We start from the raw sequence: 23,910 nt of genomic DNA, 5'->3' as shown, positions 1-23,910 counted from the left end.
GATTAATTCTCTAATGAACGGGGGATTGCAAGGGAACTTTTTTCTTCTTCTTCAAGGAGCCAGAAGAAGTGGTAATTAAATCTGTCTTTTCAAATAAAAAGATTCCGAAGGGGGAACCAGCCTTCAAGCTTCCCCCATGGTGTTCTGGCCTCTGTCTCAGAGAGAAGAGGATCGTCTATTCAGAGGCTGTGACCTGAATAGGCCCCATGGTGAGTCAGACACTCACTGTGGGAGCTGGTGGTGGCTAATGTCTTCGAGAACTGCTAATTTATCCAGCTAGTTTGTTCCTCTGCACCAGCCACAAAGGGGGCCCACTCAATTATTCTGATCCAAAAGAGAGGCTGGTGTTGACTGTGATCTCCCCAGAAACCGTGTGTGAGTGTTTGCATAATGACCCTACACAGTAAAGAGGTGGGGCCGCTCCCTTGCTAGCATTTTCAAACACATTCCAGTTCCGAGCTGAGGGCGAGGATTGTAGTGGAGTGCCTCGGAGAAGCCTTGACTTCCGAGGAGCTTGTAATCTGAAAGGTGTCTTTAAAAAGCCAAGGTGGATGGAGAGAGTGGCCTCAAGTTCCTGCTGCCACAGAGGACCAATGAAGGGGAACAGAGTTGGGAGTGTCTACTCTGTGCCAGGCACGTGTTAGGGTTTTACCTCTCATATCTTGTTGACTTTCCACAATGCCCCTTTGAAGCAGCAGTTCTTGCGCTTTCCTTATTTTGGATTCTTGCTCAGTGTTTCTGTTTAAAAAAACCCCATACCTCCTTAGGTCCCACCTGAAAAGTTAAATCATCTGTAAAGCCTTTCTTGACTTTATCAGGTAAACTTAGTTATGCTCTCCTTTGTGCTCACACAAAATTACTGTAGACTTTAGGGAGATGGCAGCCTCAGTGGCCTCATCTGTCACATGGGTGTACCCACAAGGTCATTGTGAGGAATAAATGAAACAAGCCATGGAAATGTCTGGACAGTGGCTGGCACTTAGTCCTTGCTAGTCATCATCATCCTTGTTAATAACAGCAATAATAATAATAACTCTTATTATAATGACTTGCCACTAGGCTGTGTAAGTTCCTCAAGTATCAGGAGAGTGTGTACTTCGTGAGCATGTTTGGCACATGGCAGGCGTGCATTTTCTAGCTGGTGAATGAATGAATAAGTGAGTCTCCTCCTCCCTTCTGTGACCTCCTGAGGACAGGCCCTTGTCTGAAATGCCTCTGTATCTTTGATGTCACCACTTCGGCCAGCACAACATAACCGCTCAGGAACTTGACTGAACAAAGGTGCAGGACTGTGAGATGCTGCTAAGCAGCAGTGTCTGACCCACAGCCCATCCCCATGCTCCAGTCCTGCTGTGGGTACTGCAGCACCATGAATTCAGCGAGCATGCCCTTGACACTGCAGCCCGAGATGGTGAGCTCCTCGAGGGTGGGAACCTCGTCCTGCTTATTTTTAAATCCTAGTGTTCAGCACAGCGCCTGACTCACAGGAAGTGCTCCAATGGCCGCCCTTGGACTCTGACGTCCAACTGAACTCAAAGAAGAGTGGAGTCCAAAATGAATGTGTCACCTTTCCCCTATCATGCGTAAATCTGCTGAATTTCCCCATTTCTGTTTACTAAAGACCCATTTTCTCAGTTGCAAAGGTCGGGTCCAAAACTCCTTGGGAGTACTGCACCCTAATGCAGGAGAGCACAGGCTTTGTGGCCGGACTCCTCCGGGTTTGCACCATGGCTCTGCCAACTGCTAGCTGTCCTGCCTGCACAAGTTGCTCACCATCCCAAGCCTCAGTTTCCCCTTTTATCAAATCAGAATGATAATATATGCTTTATTCATCCATTCAGTAAGCATTTACTGGGCACCTAATACACGGCAGGAACTGTTCTAGGCACCGGAGATACATAGATGTCAACAAAAAAAACATCGCTCCTGCCTGAATGGAGCTTACAAACTAGAGAGGGCGAGACAGACACCGAACAATGAGCAGGTAAACACATAGCACATCAGATGGTGATATGTGCTACAGAGAAGAGTACACAGGCGGCGTGAGGGGAAAGGGAATGAGGTGGTCAGGGTTGTTCACGTCTTAGGTGATGAAGGAAGACTTTTCCAATAAGGAGAACTGACATATGGGAAAGACTGTTCCAGGGGAAGGAAAAGAGCCCATGCTCTAAAGCTGGAGTTTCAAGAATAACAAGGCAGCCTGTGTGGCTGAAGCCAAGGAAAAGTGTAGAGGAAGAGGACACAGAGTTGGTCGGGGCCAGACATGCAGGGCCTGATGGGACTTTGGCTTTTACTCTGGGCAGGAAGGAAACCTTTGGAGAGCTTCAAGCAGAGGAGTGAGAGGATCTGAGGTAGGTTATAAAAGGATCTCTCTGGCAGTGGCATGAATGGCCTGTGTGATGGGCAGAGGCAAGAGGCCAGTCATTTGTAGCCCACAGGCTCAGTGCGAGAAAGGAATGAGATCAGAGGTTCAAGAGCTGGGACAAGCCCAACATGGAGCAAGTGCTCAGCCCATGGCGGCTGCTGTAGATGTCTCTGGAGCCACCTTGGCTGCCCCCTCCTTTGTCTCCTGCAGCCCAGTCTCAGCCAGTCATGCAGGGTCCCTCCTGTCCTTGCCCCAACACCTCCTTCCTTCAACCCTTCACTGACATGGGAGCTCCTGCACAGCAACCCCACTCCGTCCTCTCCCCACCCCAATCCAACCCAAATGCAGCTCCACTCACGTCCTTCCCTCATTAAAAAGTCCTCAATGGACTAATGGCTCATTCAATCCACCCTCCTGGAGGCTGACACTGCACCTTCCACGAGGTGCTGCTGCATTTACCTTTCCCACCCACGTCCTACTGCTCACCCAGGTGTATTGAATCCCTATAGAGAAATAGAGTTGGGAGCAATTTGTCAGTCCCAGCAGATGACTGGGGAAACTGACTGCACTCATGTATGGCTACATGACTATGCCAATTGTAGGGTTATGGCCATTTCATAACTAAAGCCAAAATGTTTCATTATTTTAATTACACTAAGTTTCCATTTGTATTGTCAGGGTTAGAGCTCAGACCCTTGAAACCCATTGTACAGACTGGGTCACCAGACCCCTTACACACAGGTCCACAGTAGGTAATTGCAAAAGATCCTGGGAGCCATTGGCAGATGACGCAAGCTCAGTCCTCAGCAGTAGCAGCAGCAGTAACAGCAGCCTCCAGCAGCAGCAGCAGTGGCCTCACGGAGGGTCCCAGGTGCATTGGCAGCAACAGCTTGCAGCAACAGCCTCCAGCAGTAGTAGCAGCCTCCCTGTGGCACGCCCCCCCCCCAAGGGGCATCCTGGGGGTGGGGGGGGCGGCCCTGTGGATCAGAGCCATTTGTCCTTTATAATTAAGTCCATAGCCCAGGACACCTGGGTGCACATGCACAATTACATTAGACAATAACCAAGGAAAACCTGGGCGCACGTGCATATTTACATCAAGTGCTCAGCAAGATTCTGAACATTTGAGGGGCCCTGACCATTTTCCTTCACTTTCCCTGCAATTCCTGATGGCAATTTGATGCTAATGGATCCCTACCCCAGGCTTCCTGGCCACCCAGTATCTCTAACCACGGTGAACATGTAGACATGTCTACTACTGGTTCACTTTCCCACCACGCTACTGTAGACTCCACAATGACAAGTCTTAAAGCTACAAAAGGGCATGTAAGTTTCCCAAATCACTTTCCTTTTACTGCTTTATCTCCCTTGATACCTTGCCCCTATGGGGTCCTCACCCATAACAAAATGCCCTCATTTTACCTTTACTAGTTCTGACAAGATATCAAAGCTCCAAGTCATGGGTTCCCATATCTGATTGCCTGCCACAAACTCCTCCGATCCTCCATCCCTTTATCTTTTTTCAATCTGCTGGCTACCCATAGAACAGCAAAATCCCTGACAGCACATTACTACTGACCTGGAAAACAGGCAGTACCATCCCCTAAAACAATGGATTAAAAGGGGATAGAAGTATTGGCATCTGGATTGACACCTATCACCATGTGGATCTCGAAACAAGACAAAAGAGATCCTGGTCCCCAACACCAGTATTCTAAATTAGCATACCTGAGGCCATCTGTGCCCCACCACAGATGCTGAAGCATGGACAGCCACTCACAGCTTTGGGATATGGATGCCCCCTGTCATTATAAATGGGCAGTCCTAAATGCTATTATGGAACCTAAAAACACAAAAATGTTATTGTGAAACCATTAGGTTATTACTAGCTGGCTATGCCTAATATGGCTGATGGCCTGGGTTGGGGCATATTTTCCCTACTCAATGAGAGGACCTGGGCGATACTGAACTCACAGTGTCATCCCTGTCTTCTACACCATCATAGGCCAGGAATCCTACATTACATTGAGCAGCCATCAGGACAAACAAAAACAAATGCGGTCCTGCATTTTTAGCCCCCCACAACCAAGCTACCTTTATCATAGTTAGGATGTACAACTGGTGGCCCTACACATAGGCAAATATGCCCTTAAGCACCCTCTACTTTGTGCATCTTTGTGACAGCCTTCCCAATATCGTCCTATGACCTGAATCTGACTTAAGAGTTGTACTGGCCCAGGGAACCAACCACCACATAGCAGGTGATGACCCCAGCTCAGCCACCCACCACGTTGCAGGTGATGACCCCAGCCCAGCCACCCACCACACTGTAGGTGATGACCTCAGCTCAATCAACCACCACACTGCAGGTGATGACCACAGCCCAGCCAACCACTGCATCCTGGATGATGTCCACCCAGTTACTGACATCATCTACCAAAATGCCCCCTGCCAAAGCACAAGTATCTTCCCTTAGTGGATTCCCTATTCCATGTGTATCACATACCTGAAAGTGGTGGCCACCAGACAGACCCCCAAAGTTGTAACTCTCTCCCTCCCCATCCTCCCCATTGGGCACAATAAACTTCCTTCCCATTGTGGTTGAAATTTCCCCTTCTGGGCCTCCCAAAGAGATCCTACTGCTTAAGGCTATCCCCAGGCTAATCTGGACCTCATACAATGTTGGGTCTGTAATCTGCCTTCATGAGCAGCCCCCCACCATCACACCACAAAACAACTAATGCCAATTGCTATTAGCCCAGGCCCCCAGGTCCTATGCTGGGCTAGACCATGATTGATGCTGTTAAGTCTGGTCACTGGCCCAAGAGTCCAGATCATGCATCTATCTAAATGTGCATGCCTGTGTTTCTGTCTTCCTAGGCCCGCTGAGCACAACCAGTGCTCCCCTTCTCCCCCCAGATATTAAAGGAACATGAGAGATTAGAAGCCCCAGAGGGAGCCTGGCTCACCTCTGCCACTCCCCTAGCCAACTCCCTCCTGATGCCCCAACTACCTAAACTCACCTGTCCACTAGTAACTCTGACAATCTTCTTAACATTTTTCTGACCACTCTATGATTGAATCCCGCTGGTCGCCGTCCCCAGTTGGAGTTGATGAGCCACCTTCCTACCCATTGCTGTAGGTATCTCTGTGACATTTGGGGCCAGAAGCATGGGACTAGGGCTCACAATATGATTACACAAGGAAAACTAGCAGATACAGCAGACAAAGGCCCAAGGTTCTATCCGCCCACAAAACACAAAGAGCAGCAGCACTTGAAGCTTTCACCAAAGGGCAAAAATCCCTAAATGCTAGAGTGGTGGGGATTAGACTAACTGCAGATGATTTCCTAGCTGCCCAGGAACAGTATGTGCCCTCAAAAGACTGTATCCTGCTGTATGTGGATCAATACTGCAGGCAAATAATCCAAATAGCCCAACAGATGTACCACCAAACCTAAAGCAAATTTTGCACACGGTACCCTGAAATCCCTAGGACTTAAATGTCCCCTGCAGCCTGTGATAACCTTGTTTCAGGGGCCCTCCTGCCTCAAGGAGACTTTACATACTGAGTTGGCTATGTAAAATTGGTACAGTCTATATACAAGTATATTAGCAAGAGCCTTGGCATGGCGAACCAAATGTCAGGGAGTGAATTTCAGAGAAAATGAATTGAGTGCAAAAAGTCACTCCCAGAAAAATGACATTCAGCCAAATTGATAACACCCACCAGGGCAGAAACCATCAGATGCCCTAGCCCCACTCACTTCTGCTACACCTAGAAAGTCATGTGCAAGGTAACACACCCTTGCTCTTTTTGATTGCCTCCCCCAACCCCTAGCCTGACTCCCATCAGTGTAGATCACTCAAAATTAATCTGCCCCGCTCCACCGCCTCTTGGCATTATTCAACAAGTGGGCCCCTGCCCTATATCAATGCCCTCAGAACCAGGCTCTCTCCCCTCAAGATGCCAAGAAGCCCTCTTGTAGTGTGCCCCTCACCCAGGGACTCTGCCTATGCCTAAGCAAGTTAATAAAACTTTGGGTTATTTGTGATTACTGGCTCAGGTGGGGTGCATTTTAATATCCAATGCCTTTAAATGAGAGAAAATGGCAGACTGATTTCCTTTCACTGGAATATTGTCGTGGTCCAATTCAGCAATTGGTTTATTCCTTCACCACTCCTGAGCTGCACCTCCAACTCCTGACCCCACATCAGGACCCTTATCTGGGCTGTTTCCTGCCAGGTACACCTCCTCTGCTTACTGGGTTGGTTAAGAGAAATCATTGGCTGTTAATCCCTACTCAGTCCTTAGTAGCTCTGTGAGCTGGAGAAAGTTCTTTAGCCTTTCTGTGACTCAGTTTCCTCATCCATAAAATTATCATCTCAGTACTTAGCAGTACTTACTCCATTTGAGTGTTGTAAGGACCAGAAAAAACACTTTATGTAAAGCTGATAGTGCAAGTTGACCCAAAGGAAGTTCCCAGGTAATCACTCATCAAAGGGCAAGGCAATTTCTACTCCTTCCAGAAAGACTTCCATGCCTATTCCCACTCTCATTTCTACTTAATCCAATTGCATTTTTGGTCAGCACCTCACTGTTGATCATCTGTTCATTCTCCATTACTTATGAGTTCATTTTGACTTCCAAGGAAGAGATAAAGGTCTTTGAAGGAAGGGACTACATTTTACTTGGCTCTCCTTCTGACTTGCTGCATTCATCTTGCACTTGACTTTCTTGGGATTGAGTTTCTTTCTCTAGAATGGCAAATATATGGCATGTGGGCCAACATGTCCCAATCCTACAGCCTCAGAAGACACACCAGTATTTTTTTAATTGACACATAATAATAGTATGTATTTATAAGGTACAGAGTGATACTTTGATACCTGTATACTATGTGTAATGATCAAATCATGGTAATTAGCATACCTATCACCTCAAACGTTTATCATTTCTTTGTGTTGAGAACATTTGAACTCCTCGCTTCTAGCCATTTGAAAATATACAATAAATTATTGATTATAGTTATTTAGCAGCATTATAGAACACTATAACTTATTCTTCCCAACCTCTCACTATCCCCCCTCTCTCTCCTTTTCCCACCCTTTAGTAACCATGATTCTATTCTCTACTTCTATGAGCTCAACTTTTTTAGCTCCCATATATGGGTGAGAACATGCAGTATTTATCTTTCTGTGCCTGATTTATTTTACTTAATGTAATGTCTTCCAAGATCATCCATGTTGCCACGAATGACAGGATTTCATTTCATTCTTTTTTATGACTGAGTAGTATTTATACCACATTTTCTTATCCATTCGTCTGTTGATGGACACTTAGGTTGATTTCATATCTTGGCTATTGTGAAAAATGCTGCAATAAACATGGGGGTGCAGATATCTCTTTTGGTATACTGATTTCCTTTCCTTTGGATAAGTACCCAGTAGTGGAATTGCTGGGTCATACAGTAGTTCTATTTTTAGTTTTTTGAGGAACCTCCATACTGTTTTCCATAATGGCTGTACTAATTTACAGTGTATGAGTTCCCTTTCTCCGCATCCTTGCCAGCATTTGTTATTTTTTGTCTTTTTGATAATAGCCAGTCTAACTGGGGTGAGATGATACCTCATTGTGGTTTTAATTTGTATTTCCCTGATGATTAGTGATGTTGAGCATTTTTTCATATATCTATTGCCCATTTATATGTCTTCTTTTGAAAAATGTCTGTTCAGGTCCTTTGCCCATTTTTTAATTGGGTTATTTGTTTTTTTGCTGTTGAGTTGTTTGATTTCCTTGTATATTTTGGATATTAATCCCTTATCAGATTAATAGTTTGCAAATATTTTCTCCCGTTCTGCATGTTGCCTCTTCACTCTGTTGACAGTTGTCTTTGCTGTGCAGAAGCTTTTTAGCTAGATATAGTCCCATTTGAGACACACCAGTATTCCGTGATAATCCCAGAACCTGAGTACAGACTCATAATTCTTCTTAACACAGTGCTTTAGACACTATCTACTAATTTATCCAATAAATGCGTACCTACTTATTAGGTACCACCCCTTGTTCAGTATCTAGGTGATAAAACTTTTGATGTCTTGTCTCTTCATGTATGGAATTTATCACAGTGGATGAGAAAGAAAATAAGCAATTACATAAATAAGAAAATATCGGGTAATGACAAGCATAATGATGAAAATAAATAGTGGTGTGTTAGTGGCTGGGGAAGAGGCTACTTTAGATTGAGTATCCAGAGAAAGACGTTCTGAACCCCTGGAGATTTTGATTTGGTGGATTTTGTGTGGGCCTAAGAATATGTATTGTTAACTAGCAAATGTAGGATATTTGGGAAACACTGGCATGGTAAACACGGTGAGGGCAGAGTCAGAAGTCCAGCATTTAAATCCCATCTTCTACACTTATGCAGCTGTGTGACCACGGGTAAGTTATTGAACTTCTCCTGACTCTCAGTTTTCTTATCTGTAAAATTGGAATAATACTACAACTGATCTCAGAAGGTTGTTACCAGGATTACACTGATCTTAGCCAAAAGGCCAAGAAGTGATTATCAGGATTAAATAAGATAAAATATATAAAATGCCTGGCACATAGTAAGTGCTTAATAAAAGGTAGTTATTATTTGCAACAATAAGCCCAATATTCATAACTTTAATCTTTTGTCTGAATCACTCAAAAGACAAATCCAACAACTGCCATTTACCGGGTGATACAGTCTCTGTGCCGACTTTTGCCAAATGAAGCTCTTCCTCTTTAAAAATAAATTCGCAGAAGACCTTCTTGTGAGCAGGAATGCCAGAGTCTAATGAGTAGGTGTCCTGTCACTCTCTAGTTTAGGCAGGTTTAAGATTTGGAAGGGCTTTGGCCTGATTTCCTCTCCTATCAAATGGTAACATAAAAAAACAATAAATTAAAAATAAACTAACAAGCAATAAACTAAAAGAAAAGAAAAACAGAAAAATAAATAAATAAATAAATAAATAAAAATAGGAGCCTGGCTACCGGCACCTTCTAACTCATGGGGGATTTCTGAGACTCAGGTGTGTGAGATTTGCAAAGCACGAAACACAAAGCTCTCGCCTTCTCAGACCAGCCAGAGCATCCAACTGAAAGGCCACACAATAGCAATAAGGACAGCTCCTGATAGACCAGCCCTGCACTTTTGGAAAAGGTGCCACGCCTTCACATTTACAAGCTGGGCCAGTACAAGAAGAAGAAAAAAAGTCTGCAGGAAGCAGTCTCTTCAACCAGCAAAGAAACCGTTAGAGTCCATCCCTTTGCCTTAATGCCAAAGCTCCACCTGCCCCACCCAGCCACACTATCGAGGATAGTAGCCTATCATCAGAAAGCCCTGGGGGTATTTTTCCCTAACTTATCAAGGACCTTTGGAAACATTTCTCTAACTGAAGATAAGGACTCTTTCTCTCTCATTTCTGCTTGCTACTTCTAGCTACCTAAACCAGAGGGTTCCTCTCATTTTCTTTCAGTAACAACTGTCCTGAAAACAAGGTACTTTTCAACCTGGACTTGAAGCAATTGGTGGAGAGGCAGGTAAGGTGACTTTATTTACTTATTTATTTATTTATCTATTTATTCCTTCCTTCAATAAATATTTGTTGTATGCTTACTGCATGCCACACACTAGGCTAAGGCTCTTGGATTCAATTCTGAGCAGAAGGAGCTTGTAGTCTTCAGGAGAGCCAGACCACATTTAACAACGACAAAATGTATAATTACAAATTGTGGTCTGAACTTGGAGTGAAATCATATAATGGTGGGTCCTAATCTAGTATGGGGCCGAGCGGTGGGGGACTGAGGGGACACTTTTCTAAGGAAATAACATTTCAGCTGAGAGAGTGTACATAATAATCTTCTAGACTTGGCTCTTGCCCTCCAAGGGTGGGGGTTTAAGGGTTAATAAAGGTGCCTCAGGGCCCGGAAGACTTGCTGCCATCCCATGCCAGTCCTGTTTTCCACACCAAGTCACAATTGCTCAACCCTTGTGAAGGTTAGGATGGAAATGACTTATTGGAATGACAGAGAAGCCAGCATAAACCTGCCAGGACCTCCTTCAAGATTCAGTTCACTTTGCAAAAGTTGCCAGATAAAAGATATTTCCAGATGGAGTGCCACGCATGAAATACAAATGGAATATTTTTTAATAGTTCTTCCTTTGCAAGATATGACCCAAGGCAGCCTTCTGCAAATGATGGGAAGCACTGTGGCCTGAAAGCGTGAGGGGGTGGAGTTCATCTTCCGAAAGGGGCAGTGAACTGAACGGGCATTAGAGATGCTCTGCTCATAGGAGACCCCCCCGACCACCACCATCACCCAAAATGGAGCCTGTGCCTGCTACACTCAAACTCTAGGATTCTCAGAGGAGAGGGCAGATATATATAAGAGTGTTGAGTTCCTTTAAGGATGTGGCTTTACATAATAACAAACTGCACCCTTTTCCCCTGTACTTGGAGCCAAGTGGTCTTCTGCAAAGAAGGTTGTCCTAAAGTCAGGGACCGGCAGTGTTCACAAAAGCCTAAGTGGGCAGGGATTGCCATTGTGGGACCTCAGGTATGTCTTGGAGCTCATGGGATTGGCTTCACCATAGCACTGGGGTTTTTAAATGGGTCCATAGATGAACCCAAGAAGGTTGTGAGCTCCCTGAAGTAATATATAAAATTTTGCATGTAGGACCAGAGGTGCACCTAGGGAATGGTCTTTAACTTTAGGGTTTTTTGTGTGTGTGTAAATAAATATACACATGTATAATATATAAATAATATATTTAATTGTGCAATCATCACCACCATCATCTCCAGAACTTTTATCTTCCCCAACTGAAATGCAGTACCCATTTGACAATAATTCTCCCCTGCCCCCAGCCCCTGGCAACCACCACTGTACTTTCTGTTTCTATGAATTTCTATAAGTACCATGTAAAAGTAGAATCATGCAGTCTTTGTCCTTTTGTGACTGGCTTATTTCACTTAGCTTAATGTCTTCGAGGTTCATCCATGTTGTGGCATGTATCAGAATTTCCTTCCTCTTTAAGGTGGAATATCATTCCATCATATGTATATACCACTTTTTAAAATCCATTCATCTGTGATGGACACATGGTTGCTTCCACCTTTTGGCTATTGTGAATAATATTGCTATAAATATGGGTGTACAAATATCTTTTCAAGTCTCTGTTTTTAGTTCTTTGGGGTATATACCCAGATGTAGAATGCTATTTTTAACTTTCTGAGAAGCTGCCATACTTTTTCCATAATGGCTATACCATTTTACATTCCCACCAGCAATGCACAAATGTTTCAATTTCTCCAGATCCTCACCAACACTTATTATTTTCTGTTTTTTATTTTTTTAATTTTTAATTTTAATTTTTTTAAATAGCCATCCTTATGGGTGTGAAGTAGTATATCATTGTGGTTTTGATTTGCAGTTCTCTAATGATTAGTGGTGTTGGCCATCTTTTCATGTGTTTATTGGCCATTTGTGTATCTTCTTTGGGGAAGTGTCTATTTAAATTCTTTGCCCATTTTTTAATTGGGTTGTTTGTTTTTTTTTTGATGTTGTTGAACTGTAGGAGCTCTTTATATGTACTGGATCTTAATCTCTATCAGATGTATGATTTGTAAACATATTCTCCCATTTCATGTGCTGCCTTTTTCACTCTATCGATAGCATCCTTTGATGCATGAAAGTTTTTAATTTTGATGTAGTCTAATTGATCTATTTTTAATTTTGTTGCCTGTGTCTTTAGTGTCATTGCTAAATCCAATGTCATAAAGCTTTCCCCTATATTTTCTTCTAAGAGATTTATAGTTTTTGTGACCAGGTTTGTAAGAGGTCTGTGACTAACAATGCATGGGCCATCCTCAGCTCTGGGGAGACCTTCCTCAACAGTGTAAAGACCCTCAGGTCTTTGGGGATATCAATGTGAATCTAGGAATTGGGCAATTGATAAACATGGATGTGATATTTGAAGCTGCCAATTCAAAAGCAATTACTGAGTATCTCCAGATTTATATCAGGGAGCTAGTGAAAATAAAAACCATGGTCACTCTTTTTTAAGAATTTAAGGCAAGTTGCCTCTTTTGAGGTGGCAAGATGCTGCCCATGTGCAGTCACTGCACTGCAAGACCGAGTCTGATGAGGCACTAAACCAGGCCCTTGAGTCAAGAGCTGTGAGAACTCCAAAAGGGATCACCCTGTGAGCTTCAGGGGCAGAGAAACCTTCAGGGTAAACATGTAACTTAAGCTGGGTCCAGGTCTACGGACAAAATCTGGAGAGGCAGAGGGGACTGGGGAGGATTTTGTACAAACCGTAGTACCCATTGCCATTTACTGAGCACGTACTATGTGCCAGGCACAGTGCTCTGCCCACTGCATACATTATTTATATATGTATATTTATATATATTTAAATATATTTGTATATATTTATTTAAATATATACATTTAAATATATATTTATTTAAATATATTATTATTTAAATATATTTATATATATTTATAATATATACAATTACTACTTCTAACCCTATATTTATCATTGTCTCTACTTTATCGTTGCAAGCACCAAAGCTCAGAGATTTGCCTGATTACCCAGATAGTAAGTTGTGTAGCAGTAACGCGAAACCAGGTTTACTTATCTATAAGCCTCTATTCTTAATCACTCTACTATTCTAGCACCAAAGATTTGAAACATGGACAAAGCAGACATCCCAGATAGAGAGAAAAGAGTAAAACAGTGCACAGAAATGGCCACTAGCAGTGCATTTGAGATCAGGGAGGAGACCAGGCTGGATGGGATGTTCAGGGTTCAGGGCTGTAGGAGAGAAAGTTGGATCAATGAAATAAATGGACAGGATTATGGGGCACTTTGAATGAAAGCATGGGGGATTTGGCCTTAATCTGCTGGAATAACAGAATCACACATAGAACTTCAGCTCTAACCTTCCAGTCCACCTCTTCTTTCTATAAAACAGACAAATTGAGGTCTCAAGAGGTTAAGCAACTTGTGGATGGCCACAGGCAATAGGGAACCATTGCAAGTTCTTGAGGAGGGTGGTATCCATGAAGAAAGCAGAACTCCAGACAGGTTAGTCTGGCAGTAGGACACATGACAGGCGACTGAAAGCAAGCAGAGAAAACTGGCAGAAAGAAGCAAGCAGCTCTTGGCCTGGTTTTTTGCCAAAGGATACCTTCCTCAGGAATGGGCATTTCTAGGAAGTACCATACATGAGATTCCAGCTCTACACCTTCTCATTGAGGTTTGTCGCTCAGGAAATGTGGAGATAGGTTGGAGGCTCAAGTGTCATCAGAAAGGTCAGAATTGCCTTCCCTTGCCAGGCTCAGTGCCCTCAGCTAGGCACAAATGTCAGAAAATGCAGCTTTCCCAGCAGTGGCCTGACCCCACCGCCCACTTTCCTCCAATGGAAGGCCTGTCTGGGGTTCAATGTCCAGACCAGAGACCCCTGACTCTGTAGAGCCAGTGGTCAGGACAGGCTCCTAACATCGTCTCTTCATGTCACTTCACGAACAGGAGGCTGGGCCAGGTCTTTGCGAACCTAACCCACCTGTCTCTGGAGGTCATCATAGCAGGAGAGATGAGGCAAGAACTCCCCCCACCCTGCCCCCCTGGCAGGGAGGGTGACCCCACCCTGCTTGGGCTGAGCCTTTTGTGGCAGAACTTCATTTATCCATCTATGTCCAGCCAAGAAAACCCTTCCCTGTCAAATATCCTCCTATGGGTTTCTTTGCTTAATTAATTCTAATAATAGCTCCGTCCCTTGAGCACCTACTCTATGTTGGTCACTGTGCTAAGCATTTGGCATGCAGGATCTCATTTTATTCCTACAACCCTGTAACAAAGATATTATTATCCCTATTTTGCATATGATGAAACTGAGGCTCAGAGCTGTTAAATAATTTGCCTGAAACCACGTTAGCTAAAGGAGCCAGGACTCAAACATAAGTCTGTCTGTCTCCAAAGTCTGTGCTTTTTTTACCCACGTGGTTGGCTGTGTTTTTTCCATTGGTACTTGTGGGCGTGGGGGCTCTGAAGTGCAGAGCCAGGCTTCAAAGAGTGGACTTAAAACAGCACCTGTATGTCAGCATTCCTGGAGCCAAGAGCCCGATCTCTTTTCCAAGCCAAACTCTTAGACCCAAATCTGAATGGTATCTGGCCCTTATTCTTCTCCTAAAAGTGATGCTCTAGAAAGAAAAAGGGACTTCAAGTTTCCTTTCCCACACTTACCCAGAGAGCACTGTGCAGGCATGCTTTGGCTAAGGGGAGCAGGGCCGCCATTGGTACACTCATTCATTCATTGAGTACTCACTGAGGGACAGCCTTGTATTAGACACATCCTAGGAGCTGAAGACATACCTGGGAACAAGTCAGAAAGAGTTTGTACCCTCACAGAGTTTACATTCTAGCTGGGAGGAAAGGCCAAAACAAAACACACAAGAAACCTACCCACACATATATAGTAAAGAGGAAATAGTGATGATACTAAGAAGAAAAACGAAGCAGGATAAGGGGATGGAGAGTGATGAGAAGAGGGATTTTAAAATGCCTTTCTGAGGATAAAACACTGGAACAGAGACCTGAATGAAGTACATGGGAGCCATAGGATGATCAGGAGAAAGAGCATCTCAGGCAGAGGAAACACTACTTAGTTGTAAAAGGTGGTTTAGAAGTTGGGGAAAGATCCGATGAATAAAATCGGGGATGTGGCTGAAGTAGGCAGTTTAGTAGGGAGGCAGTGACACTGTCAGCAGCCTACCCAGGTTGCGAATAGGCACAGTCCTGAATTTCCTGCTGAAAGATGGAAATTCCCCAGCAAGCTTGGGGCCTGCTGATGCCTTAGGTTCACTCCGGCTCTTTTACAGCATCCCAGTCTCAGCATTCTTTGGTGGATGTCTGGGCTGGCTGCGAGATTGTTGCTTCCTGATACACTGGTGATTACTTCTGCAAGATGGGGTAATAGTAACAGCTATCATTTCTGAGCATTTACTATGCACCCTCACTGTGCAAAGCATTTTTACCCATATTACTCTATTGAATCCTCTGAAAAATCCTATGAGGTAACCAGACACTCCAGTGGTTTCATGCTAGTCCTGGCCCTGTTGAGCCTTACTATTACCTCAATTCGATAGATACAGAAACTGAAGTTCAGAGAGGTGAAGTAACTTTCCCCAAGTCACACAGCTAGTAAACAGCTGAGCTATCTGACTCCTATGCTTATTTTCTTAAGACTTAGTTGATATGGATTTTTTTTTTTTAAGATTTACTTTGCGTTCTTTTCTACTAATTTTTTTTTCTTTTTCTTTCTTTTTTTTTTTTTTTGATCATTAAGGTTACTAATAGGTCTAACATTCTATGAAAACATTATCTATCAACTGGCCCCAAAATGTTCTGAAATGTGTTTGGCAGCCAAATGCCTGCGACAACTGAATAGTTTAAAGATTTAGGGTTGAAGCCATATTAAGATAGATCTTTATTTTTGTTTCTATATGTGAATGTCACAATGAAAAAGGCATATGTTGCAACCTGGCTTCTAATGGTTGAAAACAAACAAAAAAAGAAGTAAATTGTCATTGTTGGCATTTCAGAATGACATTTGCATTTTCATATCTAAAGAAGTCTATTTAAGCAAAGGAATGCAGCCTTAGTCACTTGAAACTGTTCTTCTCTAGAAAACAATTGTAAAGGTAATAAGCAAGAAGCACAGAAAATGCCCACAGGAAAAAAAATAATCCATCTGGGGTCAGATTCATCTTGCAGACTGATTCAATCTTCTTCTGAATCTGATTCAAGAAGAAAAACTTTAAACATTTCTAAATTTTAGGGTATTTAAGATTTGCAAGAATTGGGGGACAGGGAGAAGGAATTAAATTTCAGTCCCACGGGGCAGGGATCCAGTACAGATGTCCTCAACTCTCAAGAACTGTTTAACATGTTCAAATCTCTTCATAGTCACTGAGTCTCTCTTCTGCCTAAGACAGGTACTGGTTGGTACGGAAAGGTACAATAAGGTCATGATTGCTTTAAAATTATTCATAATAAAAACACATTCTGAGACTTGAATCTAAATGGTAAACTTAAATTTGAGCAATCTAATTGCCCACTGAATAGAAATGAAATCCCACCGGTAGGCAGTTATTTCTTACAACCACCGTGTGTGAAATTGAAATCTTAAGATACCATTTCAAATATTCACCTTCTCTAAGGAAGTTCTCCCCAAAGAGTTGTGAAAGATATGAAACTGACCCAAAGTCGTACACAGTAATCTCTTTTTCTTTGCACACTCAGGACAAAGCAGAAGCATATTATTAAAAGGAAACTTTATGCCCCAAATTTGGCTATTCTGAGGTTACCTCCTAGAACCCAAGGACATATTTATTTTAACAACTGACTTGGGTCCCATGCAAAACTGTAGCAAGAACTATAGCAACTTATCAGATTTAATAAAAGCAAGCAGATGCAAACGTATCATCTAGTCACCAAGATAATGAACATTAAAATGGAAAATGTTATATGTTTTGTTTAGGAGCAGAAAGGAGTTAAGGTAAGGGGACTCTGCGCTATTTGTTTTTAAAAAACAGAGAATAGTTTTTGAATTTGGGTGGGAAATTCATATTTTAAACCCCTATTTCAACTTTAAATTTCATTTCAACCCTTTTAAAATTATCTCAATGATGTCTTTTGCTATAGCAGCAGCCACCATGTATGAGTAATTAATCTACGCCAGCTGCAATCAACCTGCTATCTATTATTACGCCCATTCCATTACAAATCTATGTGACACACTTTGCAAGCATTAATTCATTTAATCCTCACAACAACCTATGTCATCCCCATTTTACAGATGAGGATACTGGGAGTTTAAATTCCTGCAGTTAGTCCAGGTTCACACAGGTGGTAAAGGGTAGGTTAATACAGGTGCCACTACCCAATACTGCCTCCTCAGATTAAGTCATTTTTCTAGGCCACGCTAGCAGATAAATAAAAGCCTAAATCAAACGCAGGCAGTCACGTCCAAAGTCCTAACATTTAACCACTACATTAACTGGTTATAAGTAGATAAACTGTTGTTCGTTACAACCTACATGTCTCTTTGCATTTTTGTTAGAAATTATAGTTAAGTGGTAGGTTATATATTTACCACATAATTTAGGCTTGCCTAAGAATTCTAGTCTTTTTTTTTTTTAATTAAAAGCAAGGATCTGATGAGGAAAATGTCTTTTTATATACTGAAGGCCTGACTTGGACTCAAAGCTGTCCTTAAGACTTCCTTGGACACACACACACACACACACACACACATACAGATTTTAATTATAAACTTTAGGGACCCAAGCTTTGGGACACAGAGACAATAGTAAATTCTGGTTATACCTGTGAAAAGTCAATGAGGATTTAGTTCTGAACAGGGACAACTGAGCATCTAGGGATTCTCTCCTGATTTCAACCACCACTCTTCAGGATGAGCTCATCCAGGCCCATCAGGGCCAAGTTTAAAATGCAGATAAAATTCCTATCTATGACCATGATCCAGGCTGTTCATATAAAACTATGGATTCTGAAAGTACTCTTCACAAGCCTCATGACCAGCATCGTGCACAAATAAGCATTTAATAATAATGTCTGAGCACAAACATTTTCAAGGAACTCTGAGGCCCAGGGAAACCAAAGTTTTTCTCTATGGAAGGGCGGACTATTAACCTCCTCCTCTCCCCTTCTGCATTCCTGCCTCTTCCCAGAACCTGCCCTCTAGGTTGGAGGAGAAACCTGACCCCCCAAATCCAGTCTGCCTTCTTTCTCTTTGCCTGACCTAGGGCAAAATAATTTCCCAAGCAATGTTCTCGATCATCTCAAAAGCACTTTCTCCGGTCGGGGTATATGACTGGCACTTTAGCTGCAGGAGCCCGCTCTTTGAAAGATGCTGCAGGAGGCAATTCTGCTGCCAGCAGATGCCCAGCGCGGCCTCTGCCAGCCACCCTCCCTCCTGGATTGGCGGCCCCTGACACTGCTCAGGCGCGCCCAGCCAGTGCGATCCCTGCTCGCGCCGCTCCACTTGCCCTCTGCAGCGCGGACGCAGCCACAAGCCCGCCGCCGGCAGAGTCGCGCTGTCCGGGACATCCCCGTGCCCCGCGTCGGTGGACCTGGGACCTCGAACCCGGGACGCGCGCGAAAGCCACTCGGAGCGCTTGCATTTCTGTAGGTGCTTATTTCACATTCTTGTCTTTTCTTGCTTGCTTGAGCTGCCTGCTGGCTACTTTGAGCCTTAGTTACACCAAAAGGGAAACGCGGAAGAGGGGAAACCCTAAAGAATGATTTAGTGGCTGCCCAGCCTCCTCTCCAAGGAGAGGAGTTCGCCGAGCGACTGTCCCCGTCCCCGACGCTGGTCCCTTTAAGAAGCCAAGTCAGTCCTGATGCTGCTGTTTGTATTGCTAATCCCCAGGAGCCCCGTTAAAAAAAAAAAAAAAAAAAAAGGAAGAAAAAAGGGGAGGGGGGACTGGGCAGCTGTCTCTTTAAATGTGATTTCCTTCTATTGTATTTGAATCGTGATCAGGAAAAAGGAAATGAAACCAGAGACAGAGGGAAGCTGAGCGAAAATAGACCTTCCCGAGAGAGGAGGAAGCCCGGGGAGAGACGCGCGGTCCCCTCCCCGCCCCCAGGCCGCCGCCCCCTCTCTGCCCTCGGCCGCGAGCTGCGCGCCGCGACCCGGGCGAAGGTGCGAGGGGCTCGGGGCGGGCGGCGCGGAGCCGGCGACAGCGCGCGAGCGGGACCGGGCGGAGGCGGCGGCGGCGGCGGGACCGGGATGGAAGGTTAAGTCCTGAGCAGCAGCTGCTGCAGCCTCCCGGGGCCAGGCTGCGCGCCCCGGCCCCCGCGTCGGCCGCGGCGCGCCCGCAGCCCGGTGATTCGCTCTCTCTCTTTGGCGTTTGAAGGGAGCGCGGTGACTGTCCTTGAGCGCGGAGGGGCGAGCTCGCCGCCGGAGCGCCGGAGCAAGAGGAGGCGCAGGAGCGGTGGCGGCGGCGGCAGCGCCCGAGCACCCGAGGGGGTCCGAGCCCCGGCAGCAGCCGGCCAGCCCCGCGCCACAAAGGGAGCGCCCCCGCCGCCCGGCACGCCGCCTCCCTCCCCAATGTCCTCGGCCATCGAAAGGAAGAGCCTGGACCCGTCTGAGTAAGTGCGGCGCCCCTGCCACCCCCCGTGCCCACGGCCTCGCGGCAGGGTGGCGCGGGCGGCCGGCGAGGGGGTCGCAGGTGCGCGCCCGCAGCGTGGCCTTGGCCCCCTCTGTTTGCAAGAGGTTCCCTTTTCCTGGCGGGTGACTCCGGGAGCACTGGAAGAGGGACTGGGTGGCGGGCGGCAGGGAAAGGGGGTCGGCCCGGCGCCTCTGCGGGCCCCTCTAGGCTACCTGGGACGTTCTCCAAAGCCACCGCGGGCCAGAAAGTTTGCACAGGAGCAGGCACGGGGGGAGCTCGGAGGCGCGCAGGTGCAATCCGGAGAGCGTGCCGGGCTTGGTTCTGCTCCCTTCTCGCTCCTTCCCGGCCCCCTTTCTCTTTGTCCATTTGGTCTTGGAAAGGGGAACATTCCAAGTGGAGTCCTCCGGGATTCCCGACGGCCCCCTTCCCGGTCCGCAGGTGGAGTGGCTGCCAGCAGCGCGGGTGACGGGCGGGTGAGGGGGTCCGACCGCCCACCTAGGAGCTCGTTTTGGTCTCCAGAGACTTCTAGAGCAGCTAAATCCGGAGTTTATCTGGGTACACGTATCTCCACCCCACCCCTCCACCCCTGCCCCAGTGTCCACCGATGGGGGTCTGTGAACCTCGAAAGTTAGTGCACCATTTTGTGTACAGGAGGATTTTTCTGGGGAGCGACGTCTCATAGTTTGTATCACAGTCTTAAAAAGGATTTGGGGTCTGAGAACCAGAGCTCTAATGAGCACTTGTCGCATATGTTTTCTGAGCCTGGTACTGGTTTGGAATGTTCTCCTATTCCCAATTTATACCCATTCTTTAGTATTAACATGGGGACCAAGGGGTGTTTAAGATATCATTTTCCTGTCAACGCACATGCCCTTTTAAGAGTCATTAGCTGTCTGGTTTTGAGAATTTTTATTCCTTTGAAGTCCCCATCTAATCCTTTGAAGGGATTTGTTACACCAGACCAAAGGAGCTGGTTAATGACTTGTCCATTTGTGCTTTTAAGAGGCATTTGTTTTGTTTTTCTTTTCCTGCTTGAAAAGAATTGGGCTTTCCTGCTTGAAGTCCCTCCCCCACCCCTTCCAATTTCAGTCTTCTATGGTGTTTATTTACCTGGGTTTTACCCTCAGTTACCAGCATAAAAGCGCAGCATGTTCTCATAAAACACAGGAAGTACCACGATCCAATGAGAATATAAACATCACTATTCAGTCTTGAAGGTTAAGACATCGGTTCTCTAAGGAGCTAGGTTTGTTATAACAAAAACCTAGTTTCCTTAAACAGATTCTTAGGAGAAAAATAACATTCCTTTTTTAAAGCATATGTCTATGCAAACAATGGGTTTAAAGGGTGCTTTGTTCACTTTTTTATAAACTTAGAATGACAACTGAGCCCTGGGTTTTCAGAGACTGAGCAAGACCATAGTAATACAATAAGGGAGTGAATTGTATAACTTGGTGCCTGATGCCTTTCAATCAGCAGAATTTAGTCACTAATCCTTTTATTAGAAGATAAATCTGGAGGTTTCAGTTCCCTAAAGAAAGTTGGCTCTTTTCAAAGTTTGTGCTTTTTCACTGAGCTTAGAAAATTGAAGCATGCTAACTCTATAACACAGCAAGCCCCTGCTAAGTGAGGGTCACCAAGCCATCCTTCACTTCACTATTTGCCCAGTGAAGACAGGTTCTAGTCAAAGGCAGACAAAGTAGGTGAGAAATTGCTGTAGCATATTTTTTTCTCTCTCTCTGTCTTGGAAATTGTTGAGAAATTATCCCAGAAATCCAGGCCGAAGTAATATTCAGGTGTAATATTCCGGATAGGCTCTGGGGGAATATAAAATATTAATTTGAGGGTGAATCCCACTCAGTCATTTGCTTGGATTGTCCACCAAAGATAATGTGACATTATCATTAACTATAGAAAGATAGATGGAGCCAGTATCTTATCTTGTCTTTCTCTATCTCATCTCAGGCCATCACGATAGCTCTTTGGCTTTACGTTTCTACTGCAGCCCGGTGTCCTAGATGTTTCACTGTGTACTCACTCAAAGCCAACTTGGGTCATTACAATCAGTCTCTCCAAGTTACAGATAGAGACTTACCTAAGCATAGAAATGAAACGTTTAGACAGAACAACAGCCAGAATTCATGAACATAGAGATTTCCTCTACCGTGCAATTGGTGGCTCCTACTGCCTCCCCGTGAGTAACGAGAGCAGTTCAGTTTAATTCCGGGCAGTTTTGCACCAGCTAAGTACAGATTCTTCTCTTTCACAGTTGGTTGGCAGCATCAGCATCAGTCCATCCAGCACGGTCAGGGTCCCATGAGTGTGTTTGAAAGCTCAAAGTAAGACCGTGGGCTGTGGAAAAAGAAGAAATGCTATTCTGAGTCGATGCATGTGCAAAGACCTGGGGTATTAGTTATTTTACAGAAGGGAGAATGGGAGTCCTTTATGTACAATCCTTAGAAACAAAGGAAAGCAAGTCAAGCTTCAGTGAATTCTTAAAACTATTTATGGTCTTGATTTTTTTTCCCCAAAGAAACTGGCTTGGGTTTGACATTTCCTTGTTCTAAAAGAAGATAATCTCATGAAGTCCTCTTATACTGTATCTACAAAATATGGTTTGGTTTTAGCATTCCTAAATATTCATAGGGAATGCTTCATACTTTACCTGACAGTCCCCTAATGTTTTCAGAGTATGTTATAGATACTGATCGAGCCTCCCTAAGTATAATGGGTGCTGAGCTTTGTGGGCTCAGGCCAATTATGACACAAGGTCACCTGCTAAGTTAGTGCCAGCGAGAAATAGGAGGTACAGATTCACACCTCCAAGGTACCCAGGAGGAAACTTCCTTTGAGAATTTCATAGTTGGAAGAATGTCCATGTTAAAAAACATAATAGATTTTTAAAAAAATAGATCTGTGTTTGAATAAGGTTCCAGAGAGCACTTGTTCATTACCGCAAATCAACAAGTATTAAGTTTTTCTCCTGTCCCAGTTGGTACTGGACTCATTCCTGCCACTTTTGGCAAAAGTATTTATTTTAAAATGTAAAACAAAAGTATTCAGATTCCAGCGAAGCAGGTGAACAGGAGAGACTCTGCATGGCTTTTTACTGAAAGAACATGTGTCCTAGGCTCACTGTTAATGAGCTGCCTGGACTGAGATGGCAGCGTCTGTTCAGTCGCCTTCCACTGTCTTTAAGATAATCGTTGTCCCCTCCGCATTTTCTTTCCTGAATCAACTTTATCCCCATCAGTTTTGCTGCTGTAAAAATTTTCATGGGAAGAAAGAAAGGTCTATTTGATCTCCTTTAAAAATTTGACAATGGCCTTACTATCTGGAATTTTTCTCCAAGGATTTATTCGGTAAGAGGGATGGGATGTCAAAAAACAAAATAAAGAGAATTTCTATGATATGCTGATGGAATTTTTATTTTGGGAAGAGAAAGCAACCTAAAATAATTTTTGGCTGCTTTCTTCTTTTTTCCTCACCTCTGCTTTTGTACGGTTGGGAAGAGCTTTAGGTTGGCTGGCACATGGGGAATTTGCAGATTTGGGGCGCTCTGGGTAGATGGCTGCCTGGCAGCAGGCAACTCTTTTGGTCTCGAGTGCCTCCTCTGCGGATAGGGGGTGTTCTGGGGTCCTGGGTTTGGGAGGAGGAAAAAGAGGGAGAAGTATGAAGGAAGAAGAGGAGAGCAGGAGGCGAGAGTGGAAAAAGGAAGAGACCTGAGGTGCCCAGATGGCGCTGGGCCGGGAGTGGGGGTAAAGTGCCACCTGCACTTGCCTTGGCTCTTGGTGCCCTTGTTGACTTCTTATAGCATCGAAGGTGTAAGTCCAGCTCTTTCCTGTCTTAACCCAAGGTTGCTGGGTCTCTCTTCAATCTGGCCTGGGGATATGTTGTCCTGTCCCTTCTCCTATGTCACCAAAAGGCAATCAAGTGAGGTTCCCTGTTTGGCCCAGAGTGATTCCTGACCTCCGCTGCTAGTCCTGCCACGGTGAGATGTCCCTAATGCATGGCCTTCTCTCCAGGGAACCAGTGGATGAGGTGCTGCAGATCCCCCCGTCCCTGCTGACATGCGGCGGCTGCCAGCAGAACATTGGGGACCGCTACTTCCTGAAGGCCATCGACCAGTACTGGCATGAGGACTGCCTCAGCTGTGACCTGTGTGGGTGCCGGCTGGGCGAGGTGGGTCGGCGCCTCTACTACAAGCTGGGCCGGAAGCTGTGCCGGAGAGACTATCTCAGGTATCTTCCCTGCTGCCCCCCGGCTCCACAGAAGGGAGGTCAGGCCATCCGTGGACATCTGTGCCCAAA

General features: G+C 44.9%; 1 protein-coding gene across 1 annotated transcript in view; it reads left to right on the top strand.

Moving 5' to 3' along the window:
• Window positions 1-1,384: 1,384 nt before the first annotated feature.
• Window positions 1,385-23,910, top strand: part of LMO2 (LIM domain only 2) — a 28,059-nt gene continuing 5,533 nt past the window's right edge. The window contains exons 1-5 of the mRNA XM_063094986.1: window positions 1,385-1,411; window positions 18,485-18,618; window positions 19,076-19,131; window positions 19,346-19,580; window positions 23,626-23,841. Of these exons, the coding sequence (XP_062951056.1) occupies window positions 1,385-1,411; window positions 18,485-18,618; window positions 19,076-19,131; window positions 19,346-19,580; window positions 23,626-23,841 (668 nt within the window). The remainder of the gene's footprint in view (window positions 1,412-18,484; window positions 18,619-19,075; window positions 19,132-19,345; window positions 19,581-23,625; window positions 23,842-23,910) is intronic.

The sequence above is a fragment of the Cynocephalus volans genome, chromosome 4 (genome assembly GCF_027409185.1).
Source record: "Cynocephalus volans isolate mCynVol1 chromosome 4, mCynVol1.pri, whole genome shotgun sequence".
Taxonomy (NCBI): Eukaryota; Metazoa; Chordata; class Mammalia; order Dermoptera; family Cynocephalidae; genus Cynocephalus; species Cynocephalus volans.
This window is presented reverse-complemented; position numbering and strand designations above follow the sequence as displayed.